General features: G+C 45.9%; 1 protein-coding gene across 1 annotated transcript; it reads left to right on the top strand.

Annotated features, from left to right (window-relative positions):
* The first annotated feature begins 12406 nt into the window (after positions 1-12406).
* On the top strand, positions 12407-25331 carry LOC123999412 (E3 ubiquitin-protein ligase Praja-2-like). Its single transcript, XM_046305188.1, is given in 10 exon segments — positions 12407-12455; positions 17001-17195; positions 17627-18662; positions 19135-19232; positions 19235-19295; positions 20135-20320; positions 20542-20653; positions 23249-23363; positions 24403-24518; positions 24769-25331. Coding segments are annotated over 9 exon segments (2043 nt in total). The 5' UTR covers positions 12407-12455; positions 17001-17002; the 3' UTR covers positions 24895-25331.
* Positions 25332-27072: the final 1741 nt, after the last annotated feature.

Below are 27072 nucleotides of genomic sequence, written 5' to 3'. Positions count from 1 at the left end.
AAATATGTCATAATTTGTATAAAATCTAACAGGTAAAAAAATATATATGAATGGGTTAATTTGGAGAGTGAATTATCATCTGTTTATCTCTATTAGGCGTAATAAAGTAATAATAATAGTTATAATATAATAACACGAAATACTTGTTTTTTGATCAACTTTTGTAATTGTATCATCAAGGTCAAATCATCTACATTTGGCAGAATTAATTTACACGTTTAAAGATTTGCTTCATTAATCATTATCTTGCTGCAGGGTAAATGTTCTTAAATATAAATGTTTCTTCTAATATTTTCTCTGGTGGAGAAAGCTTCAAAGATCCCCATCCCTTGCTTGGAACCCAAGCTGATTTAGGAACCAATTTCTATGAAGCCTCTTTAGCCTGGTGTCACGTTCTGTCCATCGTTCCTATGTGTTTTCCTTGTTTTAGTGTTGGTCAGGACGTGAGCTGGGTGGGCATTCTATGTTGTGTGTCTGGTTTGTCTATTTCTATGTTTGGCCTGATATGGTTCTCAATCCGAGGCAGGTGTTCGTCATTGTCTCTGATTGGGAACCATATTTAGGTACCCTGTTTTGTGCTGGGTTTTGTGGGTGGTTGTTCCTGGCTCTGTGTTTGCACCAGATAGGACTGTTTAGGTTTTCACTTTTCTTGTTTTGTATAGTCTGTTCGTGTATAGTCGTCTTTATTAAAAACATGAATAACCACCACGCTGAATTTTGGTCCGCCTCTCTTTCACCAGAAGAAAACCCTTACAGGATCACCCACCAACCAAGGACCAAGCAGCGTGGTAAACAGAGGCAGCAGCAACAGCAGCAGCAGGAGAAGCGACAGGTGCAGCAGGAGCAACAGCAGCAGCAGCAGCAAAGGCAGCAGCAGGAGAAGCAACAGAGGCAGCAGCAGCAGTGGGAGAGGCTGCACTATTTGGATAAATGGACTTGGGAGGAGATCCTTGACAGAACAGGACCCTGGGCAGAGCAAGGGGAATATTGCCGCTCCAAAGCCGAGCTGGAGGCAGCGAAAGCAGAGAGGCGGCATTATGAGGAGCTAGCACGGCAGAGCGGCTGGAAGCCCGAGAGGCACCCCCAGAAATGTATTGGGGGGGGACACAGGTAGAGTGTGGCAGAGTCAGGAGTCAGACCTGAGCCAACTCCCCCTGTTTACCGTAAGGAGCCATGGATGGAATTGGAGCTGTCGGCGAAGCAGAGTGCTGAGTCTGAGAGTGTGGAGGATGTATTGGACAGAGTAGAAAGAAAGCTGTTGGTTTGGCATAGTATGCATGGCATACCAGTGCCAGCACCACGCATCAGGCCTACAGTGCGTCCCGCCTGTCCAGCTCTGCCGGAGCCTTCCTCCTCTCCAGCGCAGCCAGAGTCTCCCGCCTGTCCGGTGCTGTCAGAGCTACCGCCCCTCATGCCAGAGGCGCCAGAGCCCCTCATTCCAGAGGCACCAGTGCTCCTCAGTCCAGCGCTGCCAGAGTCTTTTTCTCCAGTCAGCCCAGCGCCGTCTGACTTACCCGTCTGCCCTGCGCCGTCTGAGCTACCCGTCTGTCCAGCGCCGCCAGTGCCGCCAGTCTGCCCAGCGCCGTCTGAGCTACCCGTCTGCCCAGCGCCGCCAGTCTGCCCAGCGCCGCCAGTGCCGCCAGTCAGCCAGGATCCGCCAGTCTGCCAGGATCCACCAGTCAGCCAGGATCCGCCAGTCTGCCAGGATCCACCAGTCAGCCAGGATCCGCCAGAAGTGCCAGTCAGCCAGGATCTGCCAGAACTGCCAGTCGGCCAGGATCTGCCAGTCAGCCAGGATCTGCCAGAACTGCCAGGATCTGCCAGAACTGCCAGGATCTGCCAGAACTGCCAGTCGGCCAGGATCTGCCAGTCGGCCAGGATCTACCAGTCGGCCAGGATCCGCCAGTCTGCCAGGATCAGTTAGATCCGACAGTCAGCCAGGATCCGCCAGTCAGCCAGGATCCGCCAGTCTGCCATGATCCACCAGTCTGCCAGGATCAGTTAGATCCGCCAGTCAGCCAGGATCCGCCAGTCAGCCAGGATCCGCCAGTCTGCCAGGATCCGCCAGTCTGCCAGGATCCACCAGTCTGCCAGGATCCACCAGTCAGCCAGGATCCGCCAGAACTGCCAGTCAGCCAGGATCCACCAGTCAGCCAGGATCCGCCAGTCAGCCAGGATCCGCCAGAACTGCCAGTCGGCCAGGATCTGCCAGTCAGGATCTGCCAGTCAGCCAGGATCTGCCAGTCATCCAGGATCCGCCAGAACTGCCAATCGGCCAGGATCTGCCAGTCAGCCAGGATCTGCCAGTCGGCCAGGATCTGCCAGTCGGCCAGGATCTGCCAGTCAGCCAGGATCAGTTAGATCCGCCATACAGCCAGGATCCGCCAGTATGCCAGGATCCACCAGTCAGCCAGGATCCGCCAGAAGTGCAAGTCAGCCAGGATCCGCCAGTCAGCCAGGATCTGCCAGTCAGCCAGGATCTGGCGGAACCACCAGCCAGCCAGGATCTGGTAGATCCTCTCACTCCTGAGCTTCCTCTCACTCCTGAGCTTCCTCTCACTCCCGAGCTTCCTCTCACTCCCGAGCTTCCTCTCACTCCCGAGCTTCCTCTCACTCCCGAGCTTCCCCTCAGTCCCGAGCTTCCCCTCGGTCCCGAGCTTCCCCTCGGTCCCGAGCTTCCCCTCGGTCCCGAGCTTCCCCTCAGTCCTGAGCTACCTCAGTCCAGTGAGGCCCGTTGTTAGGTTTCCTAGGCCAAGGTTAGCGGCGAGGGTCGCCACTCAAGGGACACTAAGGAGGTGGACTAAGACAATTATGGAGTGGGGTCCACGTCCAGCGCCAGAGCCGCCACCGCGGACAGATGCCCATCCAGACCCTCCCCTATAGGTTTAGGTTGTGCGTTCAGAGTCCGCACCTTGTGGGGGGGGGGGTTCTGTCACGTTCTGTCCATCGTTCCTATGTGTTTTCCTTGTTTTAGTGTTGGTCAGGACGTGAGCTGGGTGGGCATTCTATGTTGTGTGTCTGGTTTGTCTATTTCTATGTTTGGCCTGATATGGTTCTCAATCAGAGGCAGGTGTTAGTCATTGTCTCTGATTGGGAACCATATTTAGGTAGCCTGTTTTGTGTTGGGTTTTGTGGGTGATTGTTCCTGTCTCTGTGTTTGCACCAGATAGGACTGTTTAGGTTTTCACTTTTCTTGTTTTTTATAGTCTGTTCATATATAGTCGTCTTTATTAAAAACATGAATAACCACCACGCTGCATTTTGGTCCGCCTCTCTTTCACCAGAAGAAAACCCTTACACCTGGTGTGCAGGGCCAGTTCTAGACATAAGTGACGTAAGCGTCCGATTAGGGCCCCCAGCCGATATGCGGTGACATATCCCCCCAAAAAAACAATTATTATAATTACTTTTTTTAAATGTAGGACCTTAGTCGGGGTCTCAACTTAATATTAACAGTAAGAATAGCAGAATACACCTGGTGCAATTATGAAATTTGGTTGTGCGTCAGCACTTTTTCTCTTGTTATTTCAGTCACTGACAGTCACTCAGTTAGCCATGTCAGTTAACAATTTATAGATTGGTAGTTAGTCTAGCCAGCTATCTAAGCTTGTAGTAATCATGGCCTAATACCGATTGGGCATGCATGGCAGGTGCCCAGGGACTATGACCTTTAGGGGGCCCACAATGATTTTGTTAGTCATTCTCACTCAAATATTATATGGCATAAGTCATTACAAAATGCGTAGGATTGCAGGAGATTAGCTATAATTTGTAAGTTGCTCTGGATAAGAGTGTCTGCTAAATGACTTAAATGTAAATGTAAATGTCTATAAAACTGCAGAAATTATCTCCACACCATGGCAAAAATAAATCTGCAGAATTGCAGGAAATTTGCTGTAAAGCTAAAAAAAAATGTATCTCTAATGAAGTATTGTGAACTAAAGAGGGACACCAGACTCACCTAGCAGCAGGCTGTTCCTGAGGAGGAGTAGCAACCAGCATGGAGGCTGTCAAAGAGTTCTGGCCTTGGAGCCTGCCTGGTAGGGGTTGAAAGCTAAACCCAGCCACCAGCTGCCCAGTGATGCGAGCCTACCAGAAGAGCTAGATTCCTTCTATGCTCACTTCCAGGCAAGCATCACTGAACCATGTATGAGAGCACCAGCTGTTCCGGACGACTGTGAGCTTACACACTCCGTAGCTGATGTGAGTAAGACCTTCAAACAGGTTAACATTCACTCGGCCTCAGGGCCAGACGGATTACCGGGAAGTGTACTCCGAGCTTGCGCAGACCAGCTGGAAAGTGTCCACACAGACATTTTCAAACTCTCCCTGACCAAGTCTGTAATACCTACATGTTTCAAGCAGACCACCATAGTCCCTGTGCCCAAGATAACCTGCCTAAATGACTATCACCCTGTAGCACTCACATCTGTTGCCATGAAATGCTTCGAAAGGCTGGTAATGGCTCACATCAACACCATCATCGCAGACACTCCAGATCCACTCCAATTCATACCGGCCCAACAGATCCACAGTTGACGCCATCTTTATTGCACTCCACACTGCCCTTTCCCACCTGGAAAGGATTCCCTTTGGCTGGGTTTCCCATTGTGATCCGTGACAGTTTGCAAGCCCTGCCACATCCGACTTGTCATGCAGGTGAAAGAGGACCCAAAAGCGACTTGGCGAAAACAGAGTCTTTAATCCAGTAAAGTAAATACAAACAAAAAACACAACTTTCACTCGAAATGACGAGGACAAACTGGAGACTCGATCTTGAACAGCAGGTGAACAGCAGGTTGCCTCGGGAAGGCACTTGAACCAGACAGACTCAGACACCTGCTCACCACGCAGCATCTGAGGAAAACACGACACGACAGGGCGATACACAAACACAGCACGGTGAATTCTAGACAAGGAACCGACAGGACAGGAACGGAACACAAAGGAAGAAATAGGGACTCTAATCAGGGGAAAGGATCGGGAACAGGTGTGGGAAGACTAAATGATTGATTAGGGGAATAGGAACAGCTGGGAGCAGGAACGGAACGATAGAGAGAAGAGAGAGCGAGAGAGTGAGAGAGGGAGGGGGAGAGAGAGGGATAGAAAAAGGGAAAGAACCTAATAAGACCAGCAGAGGGAAACGAATAGAATGGGAAGCACAGGGACAAGACAAGATAATAAATGACAAAACATGACACGACTAGCATCAGGGCCATTATGGTAGGATTTGATCTTTGCTCTGTATTGATGTTTTGCCTGTTTGATGGTTCATTATTTGTTATGTCTCCGAATTAGTATTCCGCTTCTGGAAAGCGACAGCTCTAGCCTTTAACTCAGTGCAGATGTTGCCTGTAATCCATGGCTTCTGGTTGGGATATGTAATTATGGTCGCTGCAGGGACAATGTCGTCGATGCAGTTATTAATGAACCCGTGTGTCACGTTCTGACCTTTATTTCCTTTGTTTTGTCATTATTTAGTATGGTCAGGGCGTGAGTTGGGGTGGGCAGTCTATGTTTGTTTTTCTATGATTTTGGGGATTTCTATGTTTCGGCCTAGTATGGTTCTCAATCAGAGGCAGGTGTCATTAGTTGTCTCTGATTGAGAATCATACTTAGGTAGCCTGGTTTTCACTGTTTGTTTGTGGGTGATTGTCTATGTTAGTTGCTTGTGTCAGCTCAGTTCTTAGGATAGCTTCACGGTCGTTATTTGTTTATTTGGTTTTGTACCGTTTACTTTGTGTTTTTTTTGTCGTCATCTATTAAATGGTGCATTCACACCACGCTGCGGTTTGGTCCTCTCCTTCCCAGGAAGAACGCCGTGACACCGTGACTAATGTGGTAAACTCCTCAATGGTATCAGATGAATCTCCGAACATATTCCAGTTTGTGCTAACAAAACAGTCCTGTAGCTCGGACCAAATTCGTATTGTTACTTCCTTTTTGAGTTTTTGCTTGCAACAATGAATCAGGAGGATCTAATTCTGATTAGATTTGCCAAATGGAGGGTGTGTTAGCGCTTTGCATGTGTGGGGAGTAAAGATGGTAGGAACACGTAGGTGGGGATGCTGTTCATTGACTACAGCTCATCGTTCAAGACCATAGTGCCCCCAAGAGCATCACTATACTAAGAACCCTGGGACTAAACACCTCCCTCTGCTACTGGATCTTGAACTTCCAGGTGGTAAGGGTGGGCAACACCTACCCCTTAAGGGTGTGTGCTTAGTTTCTTCCTGTACTCCCTGTTCACCAACGTCTACCCGGATAAAGCACTAAATAAACTTCAGTTACTGCTAAATACGGCTGCTAGAATCCTGACTAGAACCAAAAAATGTGATCATATTACTCCAGTGCTAGCCTCCCTACACTGGCTTCCTGTTAAGGAAAGGGATGATTTCAAGGTTTTAAAGCTAACCTACAAAGCATTACATGGGCTTGCTCCTACCAATCTTTCCGATTTGGTCCTGCCGTACATACTGTACCTACACGTACGCTATGGTCACAAGATGCAGGCCTCCTAATTGTCCCTAGAATTTCTAAACAAACAGCTGGAGGCAGGGCTTTCTCCTATAGAGCTCCATTTTTATGGAATGGTCCGCCTACGCATGTGAGAGACGCAGACTCGCAGACAAGGGGCTGAGTCACTGGCTTACTGGTGCTCTTCCATGCCGTCCCTAGGAGGGGTGCGTCACTCGAGTGTGTTGAGTCACTGACGTGATCTTCCTGTCTGGGTTGGCTCCCCCCCCTTGGGTTGTGCCGTGGTGGAGATCTTTGTGGGCTATACTCGGCCTTGTCTCAGGATGGTAAGTTGGTGGTTGAAGATATCCTTCTAGTGGTGTGGGCGCTGTGCTTTGGCAAAGTGGGTGGTGTTATATCCTGCCTGTTTGGCCCTGTCTGGGGGTATCATCGGATGGGGCCACAGTGACTCCTGGCCCCTCCTGTCTCAGCCTCCAGTAGGTTATGTGTCGGGGGCTAGGGTCAGTTTGTTATTTCTGAAGTACTTCTCCTGTCTTATCCGGTGTCCTGTGTGAATTTAAGTATGCTCTCTCTAATTCTCTTTCTTTCTCTCTCTCTGAGGACCCGAGCCCTTGGACCATGCCTCATGACTACCTGGCATGATGACTCCTTGCAGTCCCCAGTCCACCTGGCCGTGCTGCTGCTCCAGTTTCAACTGTTCTGCCTGCGGCTATGGAACCCTGACCTGGTCACCGGACGTGCTACCTGTCCCAGACCTGCTGTTTTCAACTCTCTAGAGACAGCAGGAGCGGTAGAGATGCTCTTAATGACCGGCTATGGAAAGCCAACTGACATTTACTCCTGAGGTGCTGACTTGCTGCACCCTCGGCAACTACTGTGATTATTATTATTTGACCATGCTGGTCATTTATGAACATTTGAACATCTTGGCCATGTTCTGTTATAATCTCCACCTGGCACAGCCAGAAGAGGACTGGCCACCCCTCATAGCCTGGTTCCTCTCTCGGTTTCTTCCTAGGTTTTGGCCTTTCTAGGGAGTTTTTCCTAGCCACTGTGCTTCTACACCTGCATTGCTTCCTAGCCACTGTGCTTCTAATGTGACTATCCCCGATGCTTCTCCATATTTTTCCCCTGCCCCGCTACAAAGTTTCTCCCTAGAGGCAGTCACTGAGTCCGAGGTGCTAAAGGAGCTCCTGAAACTTGACCCCCCAAAAAACATCTGGGTCAGATGGTTTAGACCCTTTCTTCTTTACGGTTGCTGCCCCTATCATCGCCAAGCCTATCTCCGACCTTTTTTAGGCAGCTACGGTTCGTCCTTTATTTAACGGGGGAGATCAAGCTGATCCTAACTGTTATAGGCCCTGTTTATCAAAAGTGTTGGAAAAGTAATCAACTGACTGGCTTTCTTGATGTCTATAGTATTCTCTTTGTTATTCAATCTGGATTCCGCTCAGGCTATGGATGTGTCACTTCAACCTTAAAGGTCCTCAATGATGTCACCATTGCCCTTGATTCTAAGCAATGTTGTCCTCCTCTTTTTATTGACTTGGTCAAAGCTTTTCATATGGTAGGCCATTCCATTCTTGTGGGCTGGCTAAGGAGTATTGGTGTCTCTGAGGGGTCTTGGTCCTGGTTTGCTAATGACCTTTCTCAAAGAGTGCAGTGTATAAAGTCAGAAAATCTGCTGTCTCAGCCACTGCCTGTCTCCAAGGGATTACCCAAAGGCTCAACCCTAGGCCCCACGCTCTTCTCAATTTACACCAACAACATAGCTCAGGCAGTAGGATTCTCTCTCATCCATTTAAATGCAGATGATACAGTCTTACACTCAGCTGGCCCCTCCACAGATTTTGTGTTAAACGCTCTACAACAAAGCTTTCTTAGTGTCCAACAAGCTTTCTCTACCCTTAACCTTGTTCTGAACACCTCCAAAACAAAGGTCACTTGATTTGGTAAGAAGAATGCCCCTCTCCCCACAGGTGTGATTACTTCCTCTGAGGGTTTAGAGCTTGATGTAGGCTTGATGTAGTCACCTCATACAAGTACTTGGGAGTATGGCTAGATGATACACTGCCCTTCTCTCAGGTTTCCTCTATCGTATTCTCTCCTCTTTCACCCCAGCTGCCAAACTAACCCTGATTCAGATGACCATCCTACCCATGCTAGATTATGGAGACGTAATTTATAGATCAGCAGGTAAGGGTGCTCTCGAGGTGTCCTGCTCTTCTCTCTTATTATAGTAGACGCACGGTTTAAATCCCCTCTACAGGATCGGTTGGTCCCCCTCGGGACAGTTGAGATAATGTAATGTGATTAGCATGAGGGTGTAAGTAACAAGAACATTTCCCAGGACATAGACATATCTGTGTTGCGGTTTTCTTCCGTTGAAGGAGAGTCGGACCAAAATGCAGCGTGGTTAATTCGATACATCTTTAATGAAGACAAAAACAAACAATACAAAAACAATAAACGGAACGTGAAAACCTATACAGCCTATCTGGTGAACGAACACAGAGACAGGAACAATCACCCACAAAATACTCAAAGAATATGGCTGCCTAAATATGGTTCCCAATCAGAGACAACGATAAACACCTGACTCTGATTGAGAACCGCCTCAGGCAGCCATAGACTATGCTAGACACCCCACAAAAACCCCATGACAAAAACGCACCACAATAACCCATGTCACACCCTGGCCTGACCAAATAAATGAAGACCAACATACATTACTTTGACCAGGGCGTGACAGAACCCCCCCCCTAAGGTGCGGACTCCCGGACGCACATCAAAACAATAGGGATGGTCCGGGTGGGCATCTGTCCCGGGTGGCGGCTCCGGCTCGGGACGTGGACCCCACTCCATCAATGTCTTAGTTCCTCCCCCTCGCGTCCTAGGATAGTCCACCCTCGCCGCCGACCATGGCCTAGTAGTCGTCACCCAGAACCCCACTGGACTGAGGGGCAGCTCGGGATTGAGGGGCAGCTTGCGATTGAGGGGCAGCTCGGCACTGAGGGGAAGCTCGGCACTGAGGGGAAGCTCGGCACTGAGGGGAAGCTCGGCACTGAGGGGAAGCTCGGCACTGAGGGGAAGTTCGGCACTGAGAGGAAGCTCAGCACTGAGAGGAAGCTCAGCACTGAGGAAGCTCAGGCAGGTAGTTGGCTCCGGCAGATCCTGGCTGGCTGGCGGATCTGGAAGAGTCTGGTTGACTGGCGGATCCTGGCTGACTGGCGGATCTAGCTGCTCTGGCTGCTCCATGCAGACTGGCAGCTCTGGCTGCTCCATGCAGACTGGCAGCTCTGGCTGCTCCATGCAGACTGACAGCTCTGGCTGCTCCATGCAGACTGACAGCTCTGGCTGCTCCATGCAGGCTGGCAGTTCAGGCTGCTCCATGCAGGCTGGCAGCTCTGGCTGCGCTGAACAGGCGGGAGACTCCGGCAGCACAGGAGAGGAGGAAGGCTCTGGCTGCGCTAAACAGGCGGGAGACTCCAGCGGCGCTGTAGAGGAGGAAGGCTCTGGCTGCGCTGAACAGGCGGGAGGCTCCGGCAGCGCTATAGAGGAGGAAGGCTCTGGCTGCGCTAAACAGGCGGGAGACTCCGGCAGCGCTGGAGAGGAGGAAGGCTCTGATAGCGTTGACAGGCGAGGCGCACTGAAGGCCTGGTGTATGGTGAGGGCACTGGTTGGTACTGGGCTGAGGACACGCACAGGAAGCATGGTGCGGGGAGCTGCCACCGGAGGACTGGTGTGTGGAGGTGGCACTGGATAGACCAGACCGTGCAGGCGCACTGGAGCTCTTGAGCACCGAGCCTGCCCAACCTTACCTGGCTCGATGCCCACTCTAGCCCGGCCAATACGAAGAGCTGGTATGTACCGCACCGGGCTATGCACCCGCACTGGAGACACCGTGCGCTCCATAGCATAACACAGTGCCTGCCCGGTATCTTTATCCCCCCGGTAAGCACAGGAAGTTTGCGCAGGTCTCCTACCTGGCGTAGCCATACTCCCTGTGAGTCCCCCCCAATACATTTTTGGGGCTGACTCTCGGGCTTCCATCCGCGTCGCCGTGCTGCCTCTTCATACCAGCGCCTCTCCGCTTTCGGCGCCTCCAGTTCTTCTTTGGGGCGTCGATATTCACCAGGCTGTGCCCAGGGTCCTTTTCTGTCCAATATCTCCTCCCAAGTCCAGAAGTCCTGTGATCGCTGCTCCTCACAATAAACAGGGGGAGTTGGCTCAGGTCTGAACCCTGACTCTGCCACACTCTCCCTGAGCCCCCCCCAAGAAATTTTTGGGGCTGACTTTCGGGCTTCCAACCGTGTTCCCTCATATCGTCGGCTCCTCTCTCCGACTGCCTCTGCTCTCCTAAGTGCCTCCACCTGTTTCCATGGGAGGCGATCTCTTCCAGCCAGTATCTCCTCCCAAGTGTAACAACCCTTGCCATCCAAAACATCTTCCCATGTCCATTCCTCCTTTCGCTGCTTCTGCTGTCGCTGCCTGTCACCACGCTGCTTGGTCCTGGTGTGGTGGGTGATTCTGTTACGGTTTTCTTCCGTCGAAGGAGAGTCGGACCAAAATGCAGCGTGGTTAATTCGATACATCTTTAATGAAGACAAAAACGAACAATACAAAAACAATAAACGGAACGTGAAAACCTATACAGCCTATCTGGTGAACAAACACAGAGACAGGAACAATCACCCATGAAATACTCAAAGAATATGGCTGCCTAAATATGGTTCCCAATCAGAGACAACGATAATCACCTGACTCTGATTGAGAACCGCCTCAAGCAGCCATAGACTATGCTAGACACCCCACAAAAACCCCATGACAAAAACGCACCACAATAACCCATGTCACACCCTGGCCTGACCAAATAAATGTAGACAAACATACATTACTTCGACCAGGGCGTGACAATCTGATGTTGGCAGAAAGCTTAAATTCTCTATAATAATCTAACTGTACTGTCCAATTTGCAGTAGCTATTACAGTGAAAGAATACCATGCTATTGTTTGAGGAGAGTGCGCAGTTATGAACTTGAACATGTATTAATAAACCAATTAGGCACATTTGGTCAGTCTGGATACAAAATGTTAAACAGAAATACAATTGTTCATTGGATCAGTCTAAAACTTTGCACGTACACTGGTTACATCTAGTGGCCAAAATCTAAATTGCGCCTGGGCTCGAATAATATTTGTTTTTGTTTTTATGCTCTTTTGCACACCAGTATTTCTACTTGCACATCCTCATCTGCACATGTTTCACTCCAGTGTAAATTTCTCAATTGTAATTACTTCACCACTACTGGCCTATTTATTGCCTTACCTCCTTACTTCATTTGCACACAATGCATAGATTTTTCTATTGTGTCATTGACTGTATGTTTGTTTATCCCATGTGTAACTCTGTGTTGCTTTGCTTTATATTGGCCAGGTTGCAGTTGTAAATGAAAACTTGTTCTCAACTGGCCTACCTGGTTAAATAAAGGTAAATAAATAAAATTAAAAATACATTATGGCCTTTCTCTAGCATTTCAAAGATGATGGTACAAAAAAATGCAAAAAAGCACATGTTTTTTTCTTTGTATTATATTTTACAAGATCTAATGAGTTATATTACCCTACATTCATTTCACATTTCCACAAACCTCAAAGTGTTCCCTTTCAAATGGTATCAAGAATATGCATATCCCTGCTTCAGGTCCTGAGCTACAGGCTGTTAGGTTTGGGTATGTCATTTTAGGCGAAAATTGAAAAAAGGGGGCGGATCCCTAAGAGGCTATCGATTGCCAGTGCTGTTTTGGCAACTGATTGGACACATCCTATCATATGACACTAAATTTGCCTATGACGTTGGCTTACTGTTTTTTTCGCAGTTTCGGACGGAGAGAAAGCCTGGGGGACAGGTAATACAGAGATCACTTTGAATAATGGATGTCGCTATACGTTAAAAGAAACAAGCAATATTGGGACCGGTAATGTTTGATTAATAACAAGTGGACCGTTTTGTCCCTTGGCGTTTGGAAATTGCTAGCTAACTGGACGAGGAAGAAGCTCTTTTGACAAGCTAGCCAGCATAACACGATACCGTTAGCTTGCTAACGTTAGGCCAAGGCCATGGTTTTTTCGTGTACTAAACACGAATCTTATTTTCTGAAAATACACCCTAATAATCTGTCAACCCGCAGCCACATAACCAGCGGACTAGATTGACTTCTGTTATCGTGAACTATAGCTATTTGTCTTGGGTGCTGTGCAATTTATCTAGCTAGCGAATGACGTCAGTAAAACAACTTTGCAACCAAGCTAGCTAGACAACAATGGCAAGCCGGTTTCAATAATTATGTAGTTAGCTACGCTATTGCTTATTCCGTTTCATTGCTGTCTAGTTTGCTTAAATGTAACAAAGTGTTTGTTTGCTATTAGCTTGCTATCAAGCTAGCTTGTAAAATAATTGTCTCACCTAATTTGGTGTCCTTTACAGTCTTGTGACATGCAGGAGACCAGGTTCGAATTAAGTCAGTCACCAAGAGGTCATGGCTAGAAGGGATCTAGTTATTGTCAGATTTGACTTTTTGTATCAGGTTAGGCTAATTAACGCAGCAGTTTAGGATAATTCACGTAGCAGGTTGGGATAAATAAACCGTCACAAGAGCAAGATTAAATAGGGAGTGGAAAGGCTATCAGTAGAAGGGTTATGACAGGGCATTTCAACTATATTCTTATGGGGGCCTTCTAACTCAGCCTGTGATCATCATAGAGGGGAACATAAGGCACGCCAATGCGCCAGAGAGTCTTAAGTATTCAAGATGCCACATTGGCTTCAAAAACGGCCAGAAGTTTGTTTACCACAGTGAGTGTTTGATTCTCTGTTCTCCAGGATGTTGTCTCTGGTTTTGAATCTAAATTTTATTAGCTCCATTTTAAAACTGAATATGAATTAATCTGAGATGTTTATATATATATGAAACTTTTGTTAATTTCAAGTTTATCAGTTGTAAACTTGATACAGAAGCTGAATGCAACATCTACCATATTGAAATCAAATATATCAATATTGAATGGATTGCATTTTAAAATGAAATGCAATATTTATTCAATTCAGTTTAAATTAATTTAATTTAAGTTTGATTCAATTTGTGCATTACAAATTCAAAAATATTCAATATCCTGATACAAATAAAGAAATATGGAATTCAAATGCAATTTTTGTTGGCACTGAAATCACTTCATATAGGCCTATCATTTGTTGGGATTATTTAACTGTTCGTACTGAATTTGGTAGTATAAAACCTTCTCCCCTTTCATGTCAATTTTGGTCACATCTGTAGCTAGTTGAACAATTGTTTTAGCAAGTCCATGAATGTTTACTTTGCTTTCATGTTATGTTAATCCTATTTGTTGTTTTGCTTTTATTTGCTAACTTTTCCATACTATTTTTAAGTGTAAAGATGGCCTCCACTAATGTTATGGTTTGCAGCAGTGTTTCTTGTATCTGGATCAAAGCTATAACAAAACAAAAAAAGCAGTTATTCTCACACTAACTCTTTTTAGACAAATAGGTCTATTTTGGCAATATGGACTACGTCTAGATTCGGAATGTTTCTTATTTATTCAACATACATATTTATCTCAAAAGTACCCCATTTGATTTAGCTTATTTGTTAGACATATCTGTGACAATATACTCTTCAAACACGTCAAATTTCCAGAGTGAGCTCTCTGCCACTTAATGATATGACCCATTTTATACATAGAAATGGGGTCATTAACCAATCACATCCCTCTTTTAGGATTAAACATTTAACAAATTACCAGCAGAGGGAGTCCCCTTTGAATCCTTTTTCCAATTCACTGTGTTGGTGGTGCTTATAAAATGTATCAAATCTTCAGAATTAGTAGTGAGCCCACTGGAAATCTGATGTACTTGTAGAGTATATTGTTCCAAACAATGTCTTCAAATGAACAAAATCACAAAGGATACTTTTGAGATGTTTTATTTAACTAGGCAAGTCTGTTAGGAACAAATTCTTATTTACAATGACTGACTACACCGGCCAAACTCTGATGATGCTGGGCCAATTGTGCACCGCCCTAAGGGACTCCCAATTACTGCTGGTTGTGATAAAACCTGGATATTAACATATATATTTTTTATGTTGAATGAATACATTTCATGTGAAATTCTATTTCAGAATTTAGACATACTCCATATTTTAGAGCACACTATAAATATTATGAACCAAGATGTCTGCATCATGTACAGTTCACAGATCATAGGGTCTTACAGGAGGCATGTATACATTGCATTCGGAAAGTATTCAGGCCTCTTGACTTTTTCAATGTTTTGTAATGTTACAGCCTTGCTCTAAAATTAATTACGTTGTTTTTCCTCCTCATCAATGTACAAACACTACCCTATAATGACAAAGCAAAAACAGGTTTTTAGACATTTTAAAAACTGAGATCACATTTAAGTATTCAGACCCTTTACTCAGTAATTTGTTGAAGCACCTTTGGCAGCGATTACAGCCTTGAGTCTTCTTGGGTATGACGCTATCAGCTTGGCACACCTGTATTTGGGGAGTTTCTCCCATTCTTCTCTGCAGATCCTCTCAAGCTCTGTCAGGTTGGATGGGGAGTGTCGCTGCACAGCTATTTTCAGGTCTCTCCAGAGATGTTCGATCAAACTCAAGTTCAGGCTCTGGCTCTGGCTGGGCCACTCAAGGACATTCAGAGACTTGTCCCGAAGCCACTCCTGCGTTGTCTAGGCTGTGTGCCTAGTGTCGTCCTGTTGGAAGGGGAACATTCGCCTCAGTCTGAGGTTCTGATCTCTCTGGAGGAGGTTTTCATCAAGGATGTATCTGTACATGTATGAAACATGAACACACTAGCTCCATTTGAACAACTGACTCGAAATAAGCCTGCAGCAGACGTGATACCCTCTGTCATTGAAACGCCTGCTCAACAAACTGCTGACACAGGCTGTGAACAAGCGGTTCGGTGGCATTCTCTCATTACTGTCGCCACCATGCTCGACTCTATGTACACAAACCACTACTTCGATGCAGACAAGAAACAGGGTTTACATATACCGCTGGACAAGATGGAAACTGACACATTGACAGTGCACACCGAGGAAGAGAAGCCACGGACAGACAGCTGGAACGTCACTGCTTGACATGTATGATGAAATCCTGGTTGAGAATTAAACAAATGAACAATGAAACAGCACAGCAAGTAAGTGAAAGAAATAGGTTTTGATTATGTTTTACTGGTAATGGGGGCATACGTGAATGCCAACAACTTTTTGATCTCTCTCTCTGTGTGTAACAGTTTATTTAACTAGGGAAGTCAAGAACAATTTTTTAAAATTTACAATGACTGCCTACCCTGGCCAAACCCAGACAACACTGGGCCAATTGTGCGCCGCCGCCCTATGGGACTCCCAATCACGGCCGGATGTGATACAGACTGGATTCGAACCAGGGACTGTAGAGAAGCCTCTTGCACTGAGATGCAGTGCCTTAGACCTCTGTGTCCGTGTGTGTCTTAACTATTTAACTACTAAGAGTGCTTAAAAGGACGCAAAAAATGTGAATATCGGTATCAGGTTTTTTGGCAATGAAAATATCGGTATCAGCCAAAAATGTTATCGGTGCATCACTACTGTCAGTGACCATTGGGCACCTGGTCACTTCCTTGACCAAGGCCCTTCTCCCCCGGTTACTCAGTTTGGCCAGGTGGCCAGCTCTAGGAATAGTGTTGGTGGTTCCAAACTTCTTCCATTTAAGAATGATGGAGGCCACTGTGTTCTTGGTAACCTTCAATGCTTCAGAAATGTTTTTGTACCCTTTCCCAGATCTGTGCCTCCTGTCTTGGAGCTCTACGGACAATTCCTTTGACCTCATGGCTTGGTTTTTGCTCTGACATGCACTGTCAACTGTGGGACCTTTTTATATAGACAGGTGTGTGCCTTTCCAAATCATGTCCAATCAATTAAATTTACCTCAGGTGGACTCCAATCAGTTTTAGAAACATCTCAGGGATGATCAATGGAAACAGGATGCACCTGAGCTCAATTTCGATTCTCATAGCAAAGGGTCTGAATACTTATGTAAATAAGGTGTTTCTGTTTATTTTCATTTGTCATTATGGGGTATTGTGTGAAGATTGAAGGGGGGATACATTTTTTGAATAAGGCTGTAACATAACAATGTGATTAAAGGGAAGGGTTGTTAATACTTAGCGACTGTACTCTAGGGCTGAAGTCACTTTCATCAGGATCTAAAAAAATGGTTTGCAATGCAAATGTAGAAAGCATGTTAAACATTCTTCCTTTCAATTAAGTCTCTATGTGAGAATTGCCAAAATAATCTGAGGTACCAAAAATATTTTTGGCTTTGCTGGCATGGAATCACCCAGTAGGTTTAATAGAACCTGAAAGTAGACCATCAGTCACTCTTTGAAACACAAGGTGCCAAATTAAAAGTTGCAATGTTGTTATTTTCTCTCTGTAGTGATGGGTCAGGAAGCTGGCAAGCCAGCCTGGCCCAAACCACCTGGTGGACATCAGACAATCACAGGAAGGCGATACGGCAGGAGGCATGCATATGTTAGCTTCCGTCCAACCTCTGCCAAGCACAGGAACCCAGCCAGCGTGGAGGATTGGCCCGATACGGAAATGGACGGTGTCCGTAGAGCGCATTCCATATGTACGTTCAGGGTGCAATAGATAAATACGACTAAGTCCAATTTGCAGTGTATTGAATAGCTGAGGGACAAGCTTGTAGGCTATTTGAGTCAGGCCTATATTTCTACATGATATCAAGGTCAACAAATCAATTGAAGTTATGTTTATTATTTCTTTGACATCATGGCAGACCACTAAGCAACTCCTGTAGTGAGCAGCAGCATGTGAGTAAGTGCTGCACCCACTGCACCGGGGCAGGTTTGGATCCATTTATCCTGTGACATGGAATTCAGTGTGAGCAGCTAAGCCTATAAACCCCAATCTGCTCCATAAATGGTGGCTGGCTGGAGCTGCTGCATGCTATGTCAGTATTTAGCAAGTATAATAGTTGTGTATTGGCAGGTCATGGTAATAGATGTTTTAGTTGTAACTAAATGTCTTTCTCCTTTCTAGCTTCAAAAGGAAACATCTCCTCGATGCTTCACGCCATCTTTCCTGTCTCATCGAATTCGGTTCACCCAGAGGTGAAAATCAAATCTGGCAAAGATCCTCCCCACAAGAAACAGTCAACTTCTAGGCAGTCATCGGAAGCCCACTCCATCCCCTACAAAAAGAGTGACCAACCTGTAGCCTCAGACCAGGACCAAAATGGTGTCTCGAAGAAAAGTGCAGAAGCTAGTGCATGGCCTATCCCCGAGGACGAGGACAGCAACCCTTCTAATTCCAGCATATTGAGCATTGTAAATATTGATGCTTACGAGCCGGACAGTAGTGGCGGCGAGGAGGAGGGGGGACAGGGTTCCGACGCGTCTCACGGTCTCCAGAAAAGACTGGATGACATGATCTTCGAGCTGGGTAAAGAGTTTGACTATCTCAGCAGTTTGCACTCGTATTTGTACACACAATCTAGTGAAGGGACGACAGACTGTTCCCTCAGAGACACTGAGTCAGTGAAAGATTCTAGAACAGATCCTAGATCAGATTCTAACACAGAAGAAATCCCTCTTGAGTGGAATATATCAGAACACAACAGAACAGATCACCTGGAAATCAGCACTGAGTTCCGAACACCAGAGAACCTAGCAACTGTTGGCCCCAAAGGTCCTGCTGAGTTGGGGAACGACGACCAGAGGGGGACCCAGTCAGAGATGGTGGTTAGGCCCAAAATTCGTAAGCAGACTAGTGAAACACACCTGGAGAAGTGGAAGAGTTCTCATGGCGAGGAGGCACACTGTGGCTCAGCCAAACAGGCCAGCAAGACCAAGTGTGTGTCCGCACCGCCATTCTTCCTGACACAAACGGAAAGGCCAAACCAGGAGTTTCTCTTTGATTACCCTCCGACTGATTCATACAGGCTTAGCCCTATCGAGAGGAGGGGTGAATATGGAGAAGCAGGTAGCAAATGTATTTCTGATGATGAAAAGGACATCTGGGAAGAGCTGGAGGACTCCAATGAGACGGGTGTTCCTTTCATGAAGGCTGAGGAAAGGTTTAATATACCTTTATATTGTCATTTTTACATCACCCTTTTATTGCTTTTAGATTGTAGTAAAATAGTACAAGACCGTGTGTGTGTATATTAGTGTATGTGTGTATATATATTTTATATATAATGGTCAGTGGGATCTAATCATAAGTGTCAGATTTCTGTGATAGGAAAATATCAGTTTAACATTCCACTATAGTTTATCTGCTTTTGGAATTATACATAAATGTTAGACAAGGCATTTTCTAGGTCTCTGATGATCATTGACTTTGCAACTCACAATCCTATTGTTGCCTTTCTGTGAAAGTGTGAACACGAAGCTGTCTGTTGTCCTGATAGTGTCAAATGAGGGTTGAGGAAACGGAGGTTGCTAGCGAAGCGCTTGTGTTTTTACTGCTGAGACCTCTCTGCTAAGCAGATTAGGTGGGGGTGCTTACAAGGTGGACTGACGCATGTGTGTGTTGTGTGTCTGTAGCTCAGAGTGCAGTGAGGGGGAGTGGTCAGCCTTGTGGACGTCGGACTCTGGCCTGGAGAAGGAGCGTGGCTCCAGTCAGGAGAGCTGGGTGACGCTGCCCGCCTGGACGAACTGCACAGCAGCAGTCTTGAGGATGTCCCCGAGCTCAGCCTGCCCCCTGAGTAAGCAGCAAAATACAGGTCACTCCTGATAACTGCAACATAATACAGTGTTATACGGTCACTTATGATAAATGCTATCAATGGCTTGGGAGTGGCCTAAATGCATGTACTAATCTAGAGTAGTGCAGATATGAGTCGTTAAATGGGGAAGTATTGACATTGGGACTGGGGACCAGTGCATTTAACTATGTATATCTAATGTATACTATATATTCTATAGTGTATAATGTCATTGGTAAGCACAGCCAACCCTCAGACACCTCCATGTGTTAATGCTGTGATGTGGAACCAAGGTGTGGGCTGGAATAACGATTAAGTGGCACAGCAGCACAGTCTCCAAGCAAGGTCTTACATTAATACATTAAATCAGTTGAGGTAGGCTGAATCATTTCCACGGATAATGATTTGATGATTAACTAGCTAAGATATGCCAACTACTGTACATGTATATCATTTGATCAAATCAAATGTTATTGGCCGCATACATATTTAGGAGATGTTATTGCGGGTGTAGCGAAATGCTTGTTCTTAACTCCAGGAGTGCAGTAATATCTAACAATACACAGAAATAAATAGCTGTCTGCATAGCCTACATTTCCAGTGAATACTATTTTTGATTCTCATTTGCAAGATGAAAAGTTGGTCATGTCCATTTAGGGCACAAAATGGAAATGATTGTTTCTTATTGGACAAGTCTCTCCCTGTTTGTCAGTTTTCTTCAGTCTGGTGCCCAATGAAATCAACCTGTGTGTGTGTGTGTGTGTGTGTGTGTGTGTGTGTGTGTGTGTGTGTGTGTGTGTGTGTGTGTGTGTGTGTGTGTGTGTGTACGCGCTGTGCAGGGAGCCGACCCCTCTGGAGGAGGGAGAGATACCGTGGTTGATGTACAACGAGGAGACGGGCAGCAGTAGTGACGAAGACCCAGATGGCATGAGTCACTTTGTCCACCCAGGCCTCTTCATCCTGGATGGGAACAACAACCTGGAGGATGACTCCAGCTTGAGCGAGGACCTGGACGCTGAGTGGAGGTGGGGAAAAATTTGGAGTTTTAACTCCAAATTGTGAGAGATAGATAGATTACTATTGTGATTTTGTGATAATTTTCTGGAGGTGTGTAGAATGTTTGACTAATTACTCCTGTAATGTACTTTGATGAGTTTGCAACGTGGTAGATGTATGCAGGGCCAGGAGGTTTCCTGACCAGGAATAACATTATCTGAAAAATATATATATTTTTGCTTCATCTTAGGTTGCTAGATGACTTTGGAGAGGGCTTTGGGATGGCCCAGGCTATCTCCTATGTGGATCCTCAGCTCCTCACATACATGGCTCTTGAAGAGCGTCTGGCCCAAGCTATGGAGGTGAGGCTAAAACCCTAGACTCTTACTATGACACGAGTCACTCTAATCAAGTCCACATGACACATAAGTGCAGACAGAAAGGTCTTAGGATCATATTTGTTCACCAGTCCATCTCTAAATGTTTTTGCTTCAAGTGTGCTTTTCAAGATTGTGCCATCCTATGTTGACACATTGAGCTCCTGCTCATCTGACCTGGAGTTTATGATGCTAAACTACCGCCCCCTCCCACTATATGCAGAGGGAATTCACGTGTGGTATCACAGCTGTGTACATATCGCCACAAGCAAACACCAAGGTGGCACTCGGCGAACTGTACAAGATCATTAACCAGCAAGACTTGGGTGACTTGAACCTAGCCCGCCTAAAGCAAATTTTCCCAAAATATTACCAACCTGTATCCTTCCCCACAAGAGGATCCGCTGTGCTTGACCATGTATACACAAACATCCGCGATGCGTACAAAGCCTTCCACCGCCCCACTTCGGCCAATCAAATCACGTCTCTCGGTTCCTACTCCCCGCCTACAAGCAGCAACTCGAGGGAGCCACCAACACAGATAATAGTGAGGTGCTGGACAGAGGAGGCAGACTCAATGCTGCAGGATTGTTTAGAGAATACTGAATGGAATATGTTCAAAGATTCGTCAACCCAGGACTCATCCATCAACATTGAGGAATACACATTGTCAGTCATAGGCTTTATTAGGAAGTGTGTTGATGATGTACCCACACTAACAATCCGGACATACTCAAACCAAAAACCCTGGTTGAACGGAGATATCCGTACAATGCTGAGAGCCTGTACTGCAGCATTCAATGTCAGCAGAACTAACTCCGACTTAGGAAGGCAAAAAGACAGACTCAATCTTGAGTTGATGTACGTCCAATCACTCACATCGCATGTGGCAAGGACTACAGACTATCAAAGACTACAAAGGTAAATCCAGCTGTGCGGTACCCACTGACACCTCCCTCCCCAATGCACTTAACACATTCTATATGCTTGCTTCGAGGCAGACGATACAGAGCCATCCAGGAAGATTCTCGCTGCTCTGGGTGACCAGGTGCTTCTACTCTCCAAGGCTGACGTGAGAAACTCAAGTGTGAAGAATCACAGCCGCCGGCTCAGGCATCTTTGGCTGCATCTTCTGAGTGTGTGCTGACCAGCTGGCGGGCATCTTTTCGGACATCTTCAACCTGTCCCTGGCCTAGGCTGTAGTGTCCACCTGCTTTAAGGAGACCATCGTCCCAGTGCCAAAGAAAAACACCCCGTCACCCTAAACTCTGTCATCATGAAGTGCTTCAAGAGGCTGGTCATGGCCCACATCAAAGCCAGCATGCCAGGCACACTGGACCCACTCCAATTTTCCTACTGCTCCCACAGATCCACGGAAGATGGCAGTAACACATTCTAGAGGAAAGGAACAACTACATGAGTGCTGTTTTATTGACAATAGTTCAGCATTCGACACTATTGTTCCCTCCAAGCTCGAACACCAAACTCGGAGCCCTGGGTCTCGACACTACACTTTGCAACTGGATCCTGGACTTCCTGATGGACAGACCACAGTCTGTGAGAATTGGCAACAACTCCTCCTCAGCCCTCTGCTGCACTCCGTTTACCTACGACTGCATGAACTTTGCCCCTCACCAACTCTATCACGTTTGCTGACGACACCACGGTTGTAGGCCTGATAACCAACCAATGAGTCAGCCTATAGGGAGTTGGTAAGTGAACTGGCATTGTGGAGTTATGAGAACAACCTCTCCCTCAACGTCAGCAAAACAAAATAATTTATTGTTGACTTAAGGAAACAGATGGAACATTTCCCAATCCACATCAATGGGGCTGTAGTAGAGAGATACAAGTTTTAAATCCCTCGGCGTCCACATCACAAGGACTTGTCATGGACCAACAACAGTGTCTCTACTTCCTAAGGCGGTCCTTTCCAAATACTACCGCTGCACCATCGAGAGCATCCTGACCGGTCGCATTATTGCTTGGTACAGGAATTGCTCCATCCACGACCGCAAGGCACTCCAGCGGAGGGTGAAGACTTCCTAATACATCACTGGGACCATGCTCCCACCCATCCAGGACATCTACTCGAAACAGTGGCTGAGGAAAGCACACAGCATCAAGGACCTCGCACACCCCAGCCATGAGCTTGTTCACTCCTTTACCGTCGGGCAGACTGTATCGGAGCATAAGGCCTGATACCAATGGGCTCAAAAACTGTTTCTATCTATAAGCCATGTGACTGCTGAACACATGAACTGGACTGACCACCTGCTCTGATTCTCCCCATCTTAGCACACATCACGACTGCTGCTACCAGACTTTATTATATTGCTCGTGTAAATATTGTACTATAAATTGTGCCTTCCTGTATAATACTTATGCTAGAATATATTGTCCAGAAGGAACCTGCAAGTGAGCATTTCGTTGGACGACGTATACCATGCATATCCCGTACATACTACTAATAACTTGTTGCTGTCTTAACAATGTTTACCTACCTACACTTTAATTACATTGTACGCATCCATGTAAATACATAGGGACGTTGGCACCTGATGTTGTTGTGGTTCACAGGCAGCTCTAGCCCACCTGGAGTCCCTGGCCATTGATGTGGAGCAGGCCCATCCTCCGGCTACAGAACAGATTATAGAGTGTCTGCCTCAGATCCCCATATTGGAGGACCCCACTGGTAAGTTCACATTGCTAGAAGACCACAGTTGTAGGACCAAACAGATTAGCCCTTCCCTCTGCTTCCTTTGAATTGGCTGTGTGCAATTTCCCATTTTAGCGTTGGCAACAAGAGACTCCGTCATTCTGGGTGTAAGAGGTGAAATACTGCTAAATGTGCAATACCTTCAAGGATTCCATCAATGTCATAATTCACAATGCTCTTTGAAAAAGATCAAGAAAACCCATATTTCCAGTGGTGGAAGGAGTAAGATTAGTTATTTTAATGTTGACATGTGCTAGCTAGTGTAAATGGCCTAGCTAATGCAGTGGTTAATACCAACATGGAGTGCCTTTTGTATCAGGATCAAAAGACATATAATTAGCGGGACTGTCCACTCTGTAAATCCCCACCCTCAGTCTTGCACTAATTCTTACTATTAGCCGGCTGGACCGGCTGGACCAATCCAGTCCAGACTGGCAATCCAGTCCAGACTGACACTGAAGGAAACCAGCTGCTAATATATAGACTCAGAGCACTGTGCTCATTAGTCTGCATGAAATGGATCATAAAGACATCTGCAGGCTGTTTGTCTCAACACATCGATGCATTCCATATGGAAATATTCTGCAGTTACTGATCCAATGTTGATTAAGGCCATGTGGTGTCACGATAAGAAATAACTCGCCGTGCGTAAAGCAATGCATTGTATGAACGATGGGCACATAATGTAAATGTGTCCGGTGTCTCGTCAAGTTTGACACGCCATGTGTCCCCGGGAATAAATTGTGGTAAGCAGGTGTCGAGATAGCCGCCATTTGTCATGCCGTGTCTGAGCGAGCGGTTCCATCTGTGTGCTTGTGGATCGAGTGAATGGAGCCTGATGGAATGTAAACGTGTCGGGCTGTGAATACAGAACAGAGTGGATGAGGCCGGGGCTGCAGAACATGTAGTGACAAATGGCCCAACGCCACTCTCGGACACTTATGATTAGTTCTTCTTGTGGGCCTCTCTTTATCCTTGTCATTCTCTCTCTCGCCTTTTTCCTTTCTCTTTCTAGGTCAGGAACATTGCTGTGCCATCTGCTGTGGTGAGTACGTCAAAGACGAGATTGCAACCCAGCTGCCGTGCCACCACATGTTCCACAAGATCTGTGTGACTCTCTGGCTCCAAAAGGTATGTGTGACTGACTGAGGGCCTCTGTGTGTGGATAATAACTTATTGTGAAGGCCATTCAGACTCTCCTTCCTAAAGCCTTTATGTACATGGCCTGTACTGCACATAATCATGTAATTTAAATGTGCTTTAAGTGATGAGGGTGGTTGCATCAGCCTATATTCAGTCTAGCTCCTGGTCTGTGTCAATGTATTTTGAGTGATGATATAGAAATGTTTATACTGACTGTTATGGTATCTTCTCTCTCTAGTCTGGGACTTGCCCTGTCTGTCGTCACATACTGTCGCCTGTTGTCATGGAGACCACTGCTAACACCTCGTTTGTGTCGGATCAGGACATCCCACCGTCCAATCACAGCGCAGCCGGAATGCGGTGAATCCACTGGTTACCAATCAACAGCCAGAAAAAAGGCCTGTAACGCTTCAATGAAAAATAATTCTTATTACTTTTTCTTTCATTGTCGCTCTCTGCAATGTAACTCTATGAATGAGATTGAATTAGTTCTGCACATGTAAACAAGTTCAAGATCTATGTCTGAGAGACAGTTCAGGCTTATTTTCTGAGAAAATATTATCTGTATAATGTCAAGTCTTTGTTACGAATGTATGTTTTAATGAAGGATATGAAATTAGGAAATTGCAATTTTTGTTTATCCTAGATTTTTGTTAAAGCATTTAAGATTTTACTTGCACATTTTTTTTAAATACAGATGAAAGCATTGCTTATGTCCCTCACATTGTACTAACTTCAAAATCATTTTGGTTCCCATGTTCAATAAAGGCTGTAGTGTGGGTAAGTCTTGAACTATCAAAACCAATAACTTCCTTATGAAGAGTTTGTATACATCCACTGTAGAAGCCATTCAGATAGTTGTTTCCACACCACCTTTATTTCGCACAATGTAAGCGGATCATCAAATATGTATTCTGAATAAGGATTTCAAAGATAATGGTGTATATTAATCAGAAATAACGTGATCTGTTGAATTCAAAGAGCCAAGAATGTTTATTTTATTTTATTGCAAGTACACAGTATAAACAATGACAGGACATGATTGTGAAAGCTAAATCTAACAAGGGGCATACAGGTGTGTAATAGCAAACACATTCAAGGACATTTTTCAATTACAACTACACCAGCTACAGTAATTCTTATTACATAATATGGGCTAACTATAACAATGTGATACTCATTCAAATCCAGTGCATTGTTCAATTGTTGCTTTAGATATGGTCTTTATTCATAGGGAAGCATGTTGGGCTAAACACAACAGTACTATTGTGTCTGTTTTTTTAACATACATGGCCAAAAGTGCAATCAAAATAAGGTCTGTTGTGGCAATAAATATCCCAGCTCTTTAAATTAGTCTGACACACATCAAATAACAATATGCTTTAGGAAAAGAGCTCAGTAATGCACAGTGCATTTGGAAAGTATTCAGACCCCTTAACCTTTCCCATGTTTGTTACGTTACAGCTTTTAAAATCCTCAATCTACACACAATACCCCATAATGACAAGGCAAAAACAGGTTTTTAGAAATATTTGCTAATTTATAAATTTTACATAAGTGTTCAGTACTTTGAAGCACCTTTAGGAGCGACTACAGCCTTGAGTGTCGCGACAAGCTTGGCACACCTGTATTTGGGGAGTATCTCCCATTTTTCTCAAGCTCTGTCAGGTTGGATGGGGAGCATTGCTGCGCAGCTATTTTCAGGAGAGATGTCTGATCAGGTTCAAGTCCGGGCTCTGGCTGGGCCACTCAAGGACATTCAGAGGCTTGTTCTGAAGCCACTCCTGCATTGTCTTGACTGTGTGCTTAGGGTCGTTGTTCTGTTGGAAGGTGAACCTTCGGCCCAGTCTGAGTTACTGAGCACTCTGGAGCAGGTTTTCATCAAGGATCGCTCCGTTCACCTTTCCCTCGATCCTGACTAGTCTCTCAGTCCCTGCCGGCTGAAAAATATCCCCACAGCATGATACTGCCACCACTATGCTTCACCGTAGGGATCGTGCCAGGTTTCCTCCAGACGTGACATTTGGCATTCAGACCAAAAGGTTCAATCTTGGTTTCATCAGACCAGAGACTCGTCTTTGTCATGGTCAAAGAATATTTTAGGTGCCTTTTGGCAAACTCCAAGCGGGCTGTCATGTGCTTTTTACTGAGGAGTGGCTTCCATCTGGCCACTACCATGAAGCCTTGACTTGTGGAGTGCTACAGAGATGGTTGTACTTCTGGAAGATTCTCCCATCTCCACAGAGGGACTCTGGAGCTCTATCAGAGTGACCATCGGGTTCTTGGTCACCTCCCTGACCAAGGCCCTTCTCTGATTGCTCAGTATGTCCGGGAGGCCAGCTCTAGGAAGAGTGTTGGTGGTTCCAAACTTCTCCCATTTAAGAATGGAGGCCACTGTGTTCTTGGGAACCTTTAATGCTGCAGATATGTTTTGGTACTCTTCCCCATATCTGTGCCTCAACACAGGATTGTCTCTGAGCTCTACGGACAACTCCATCGACTTCATGGCTTGGTTTTTGCTATGTCAACTGTGGGACCTTAT

This window comes from Oncorhynchus gorbuscha, linkage group LG16 (genome assembly GCF_021184085.1).
Source record: "Oncorhynchus gorbuscha isolate QuinsamMale2020 ecotype Even-year linkage group LG16, OgorEven_v1.0, whole genome shotgun sequence".
NCBI classification, from domain to species: Eukaryota; Metazoa; Chordata; class Actinopteri; order Salmoniformes; family Salmonidae; genus Oncorhynchus; species Oncorhynchus gorbuscha.
This window is presented reverse-complemented; position numbering and strand designations above follow the sequence as displayed.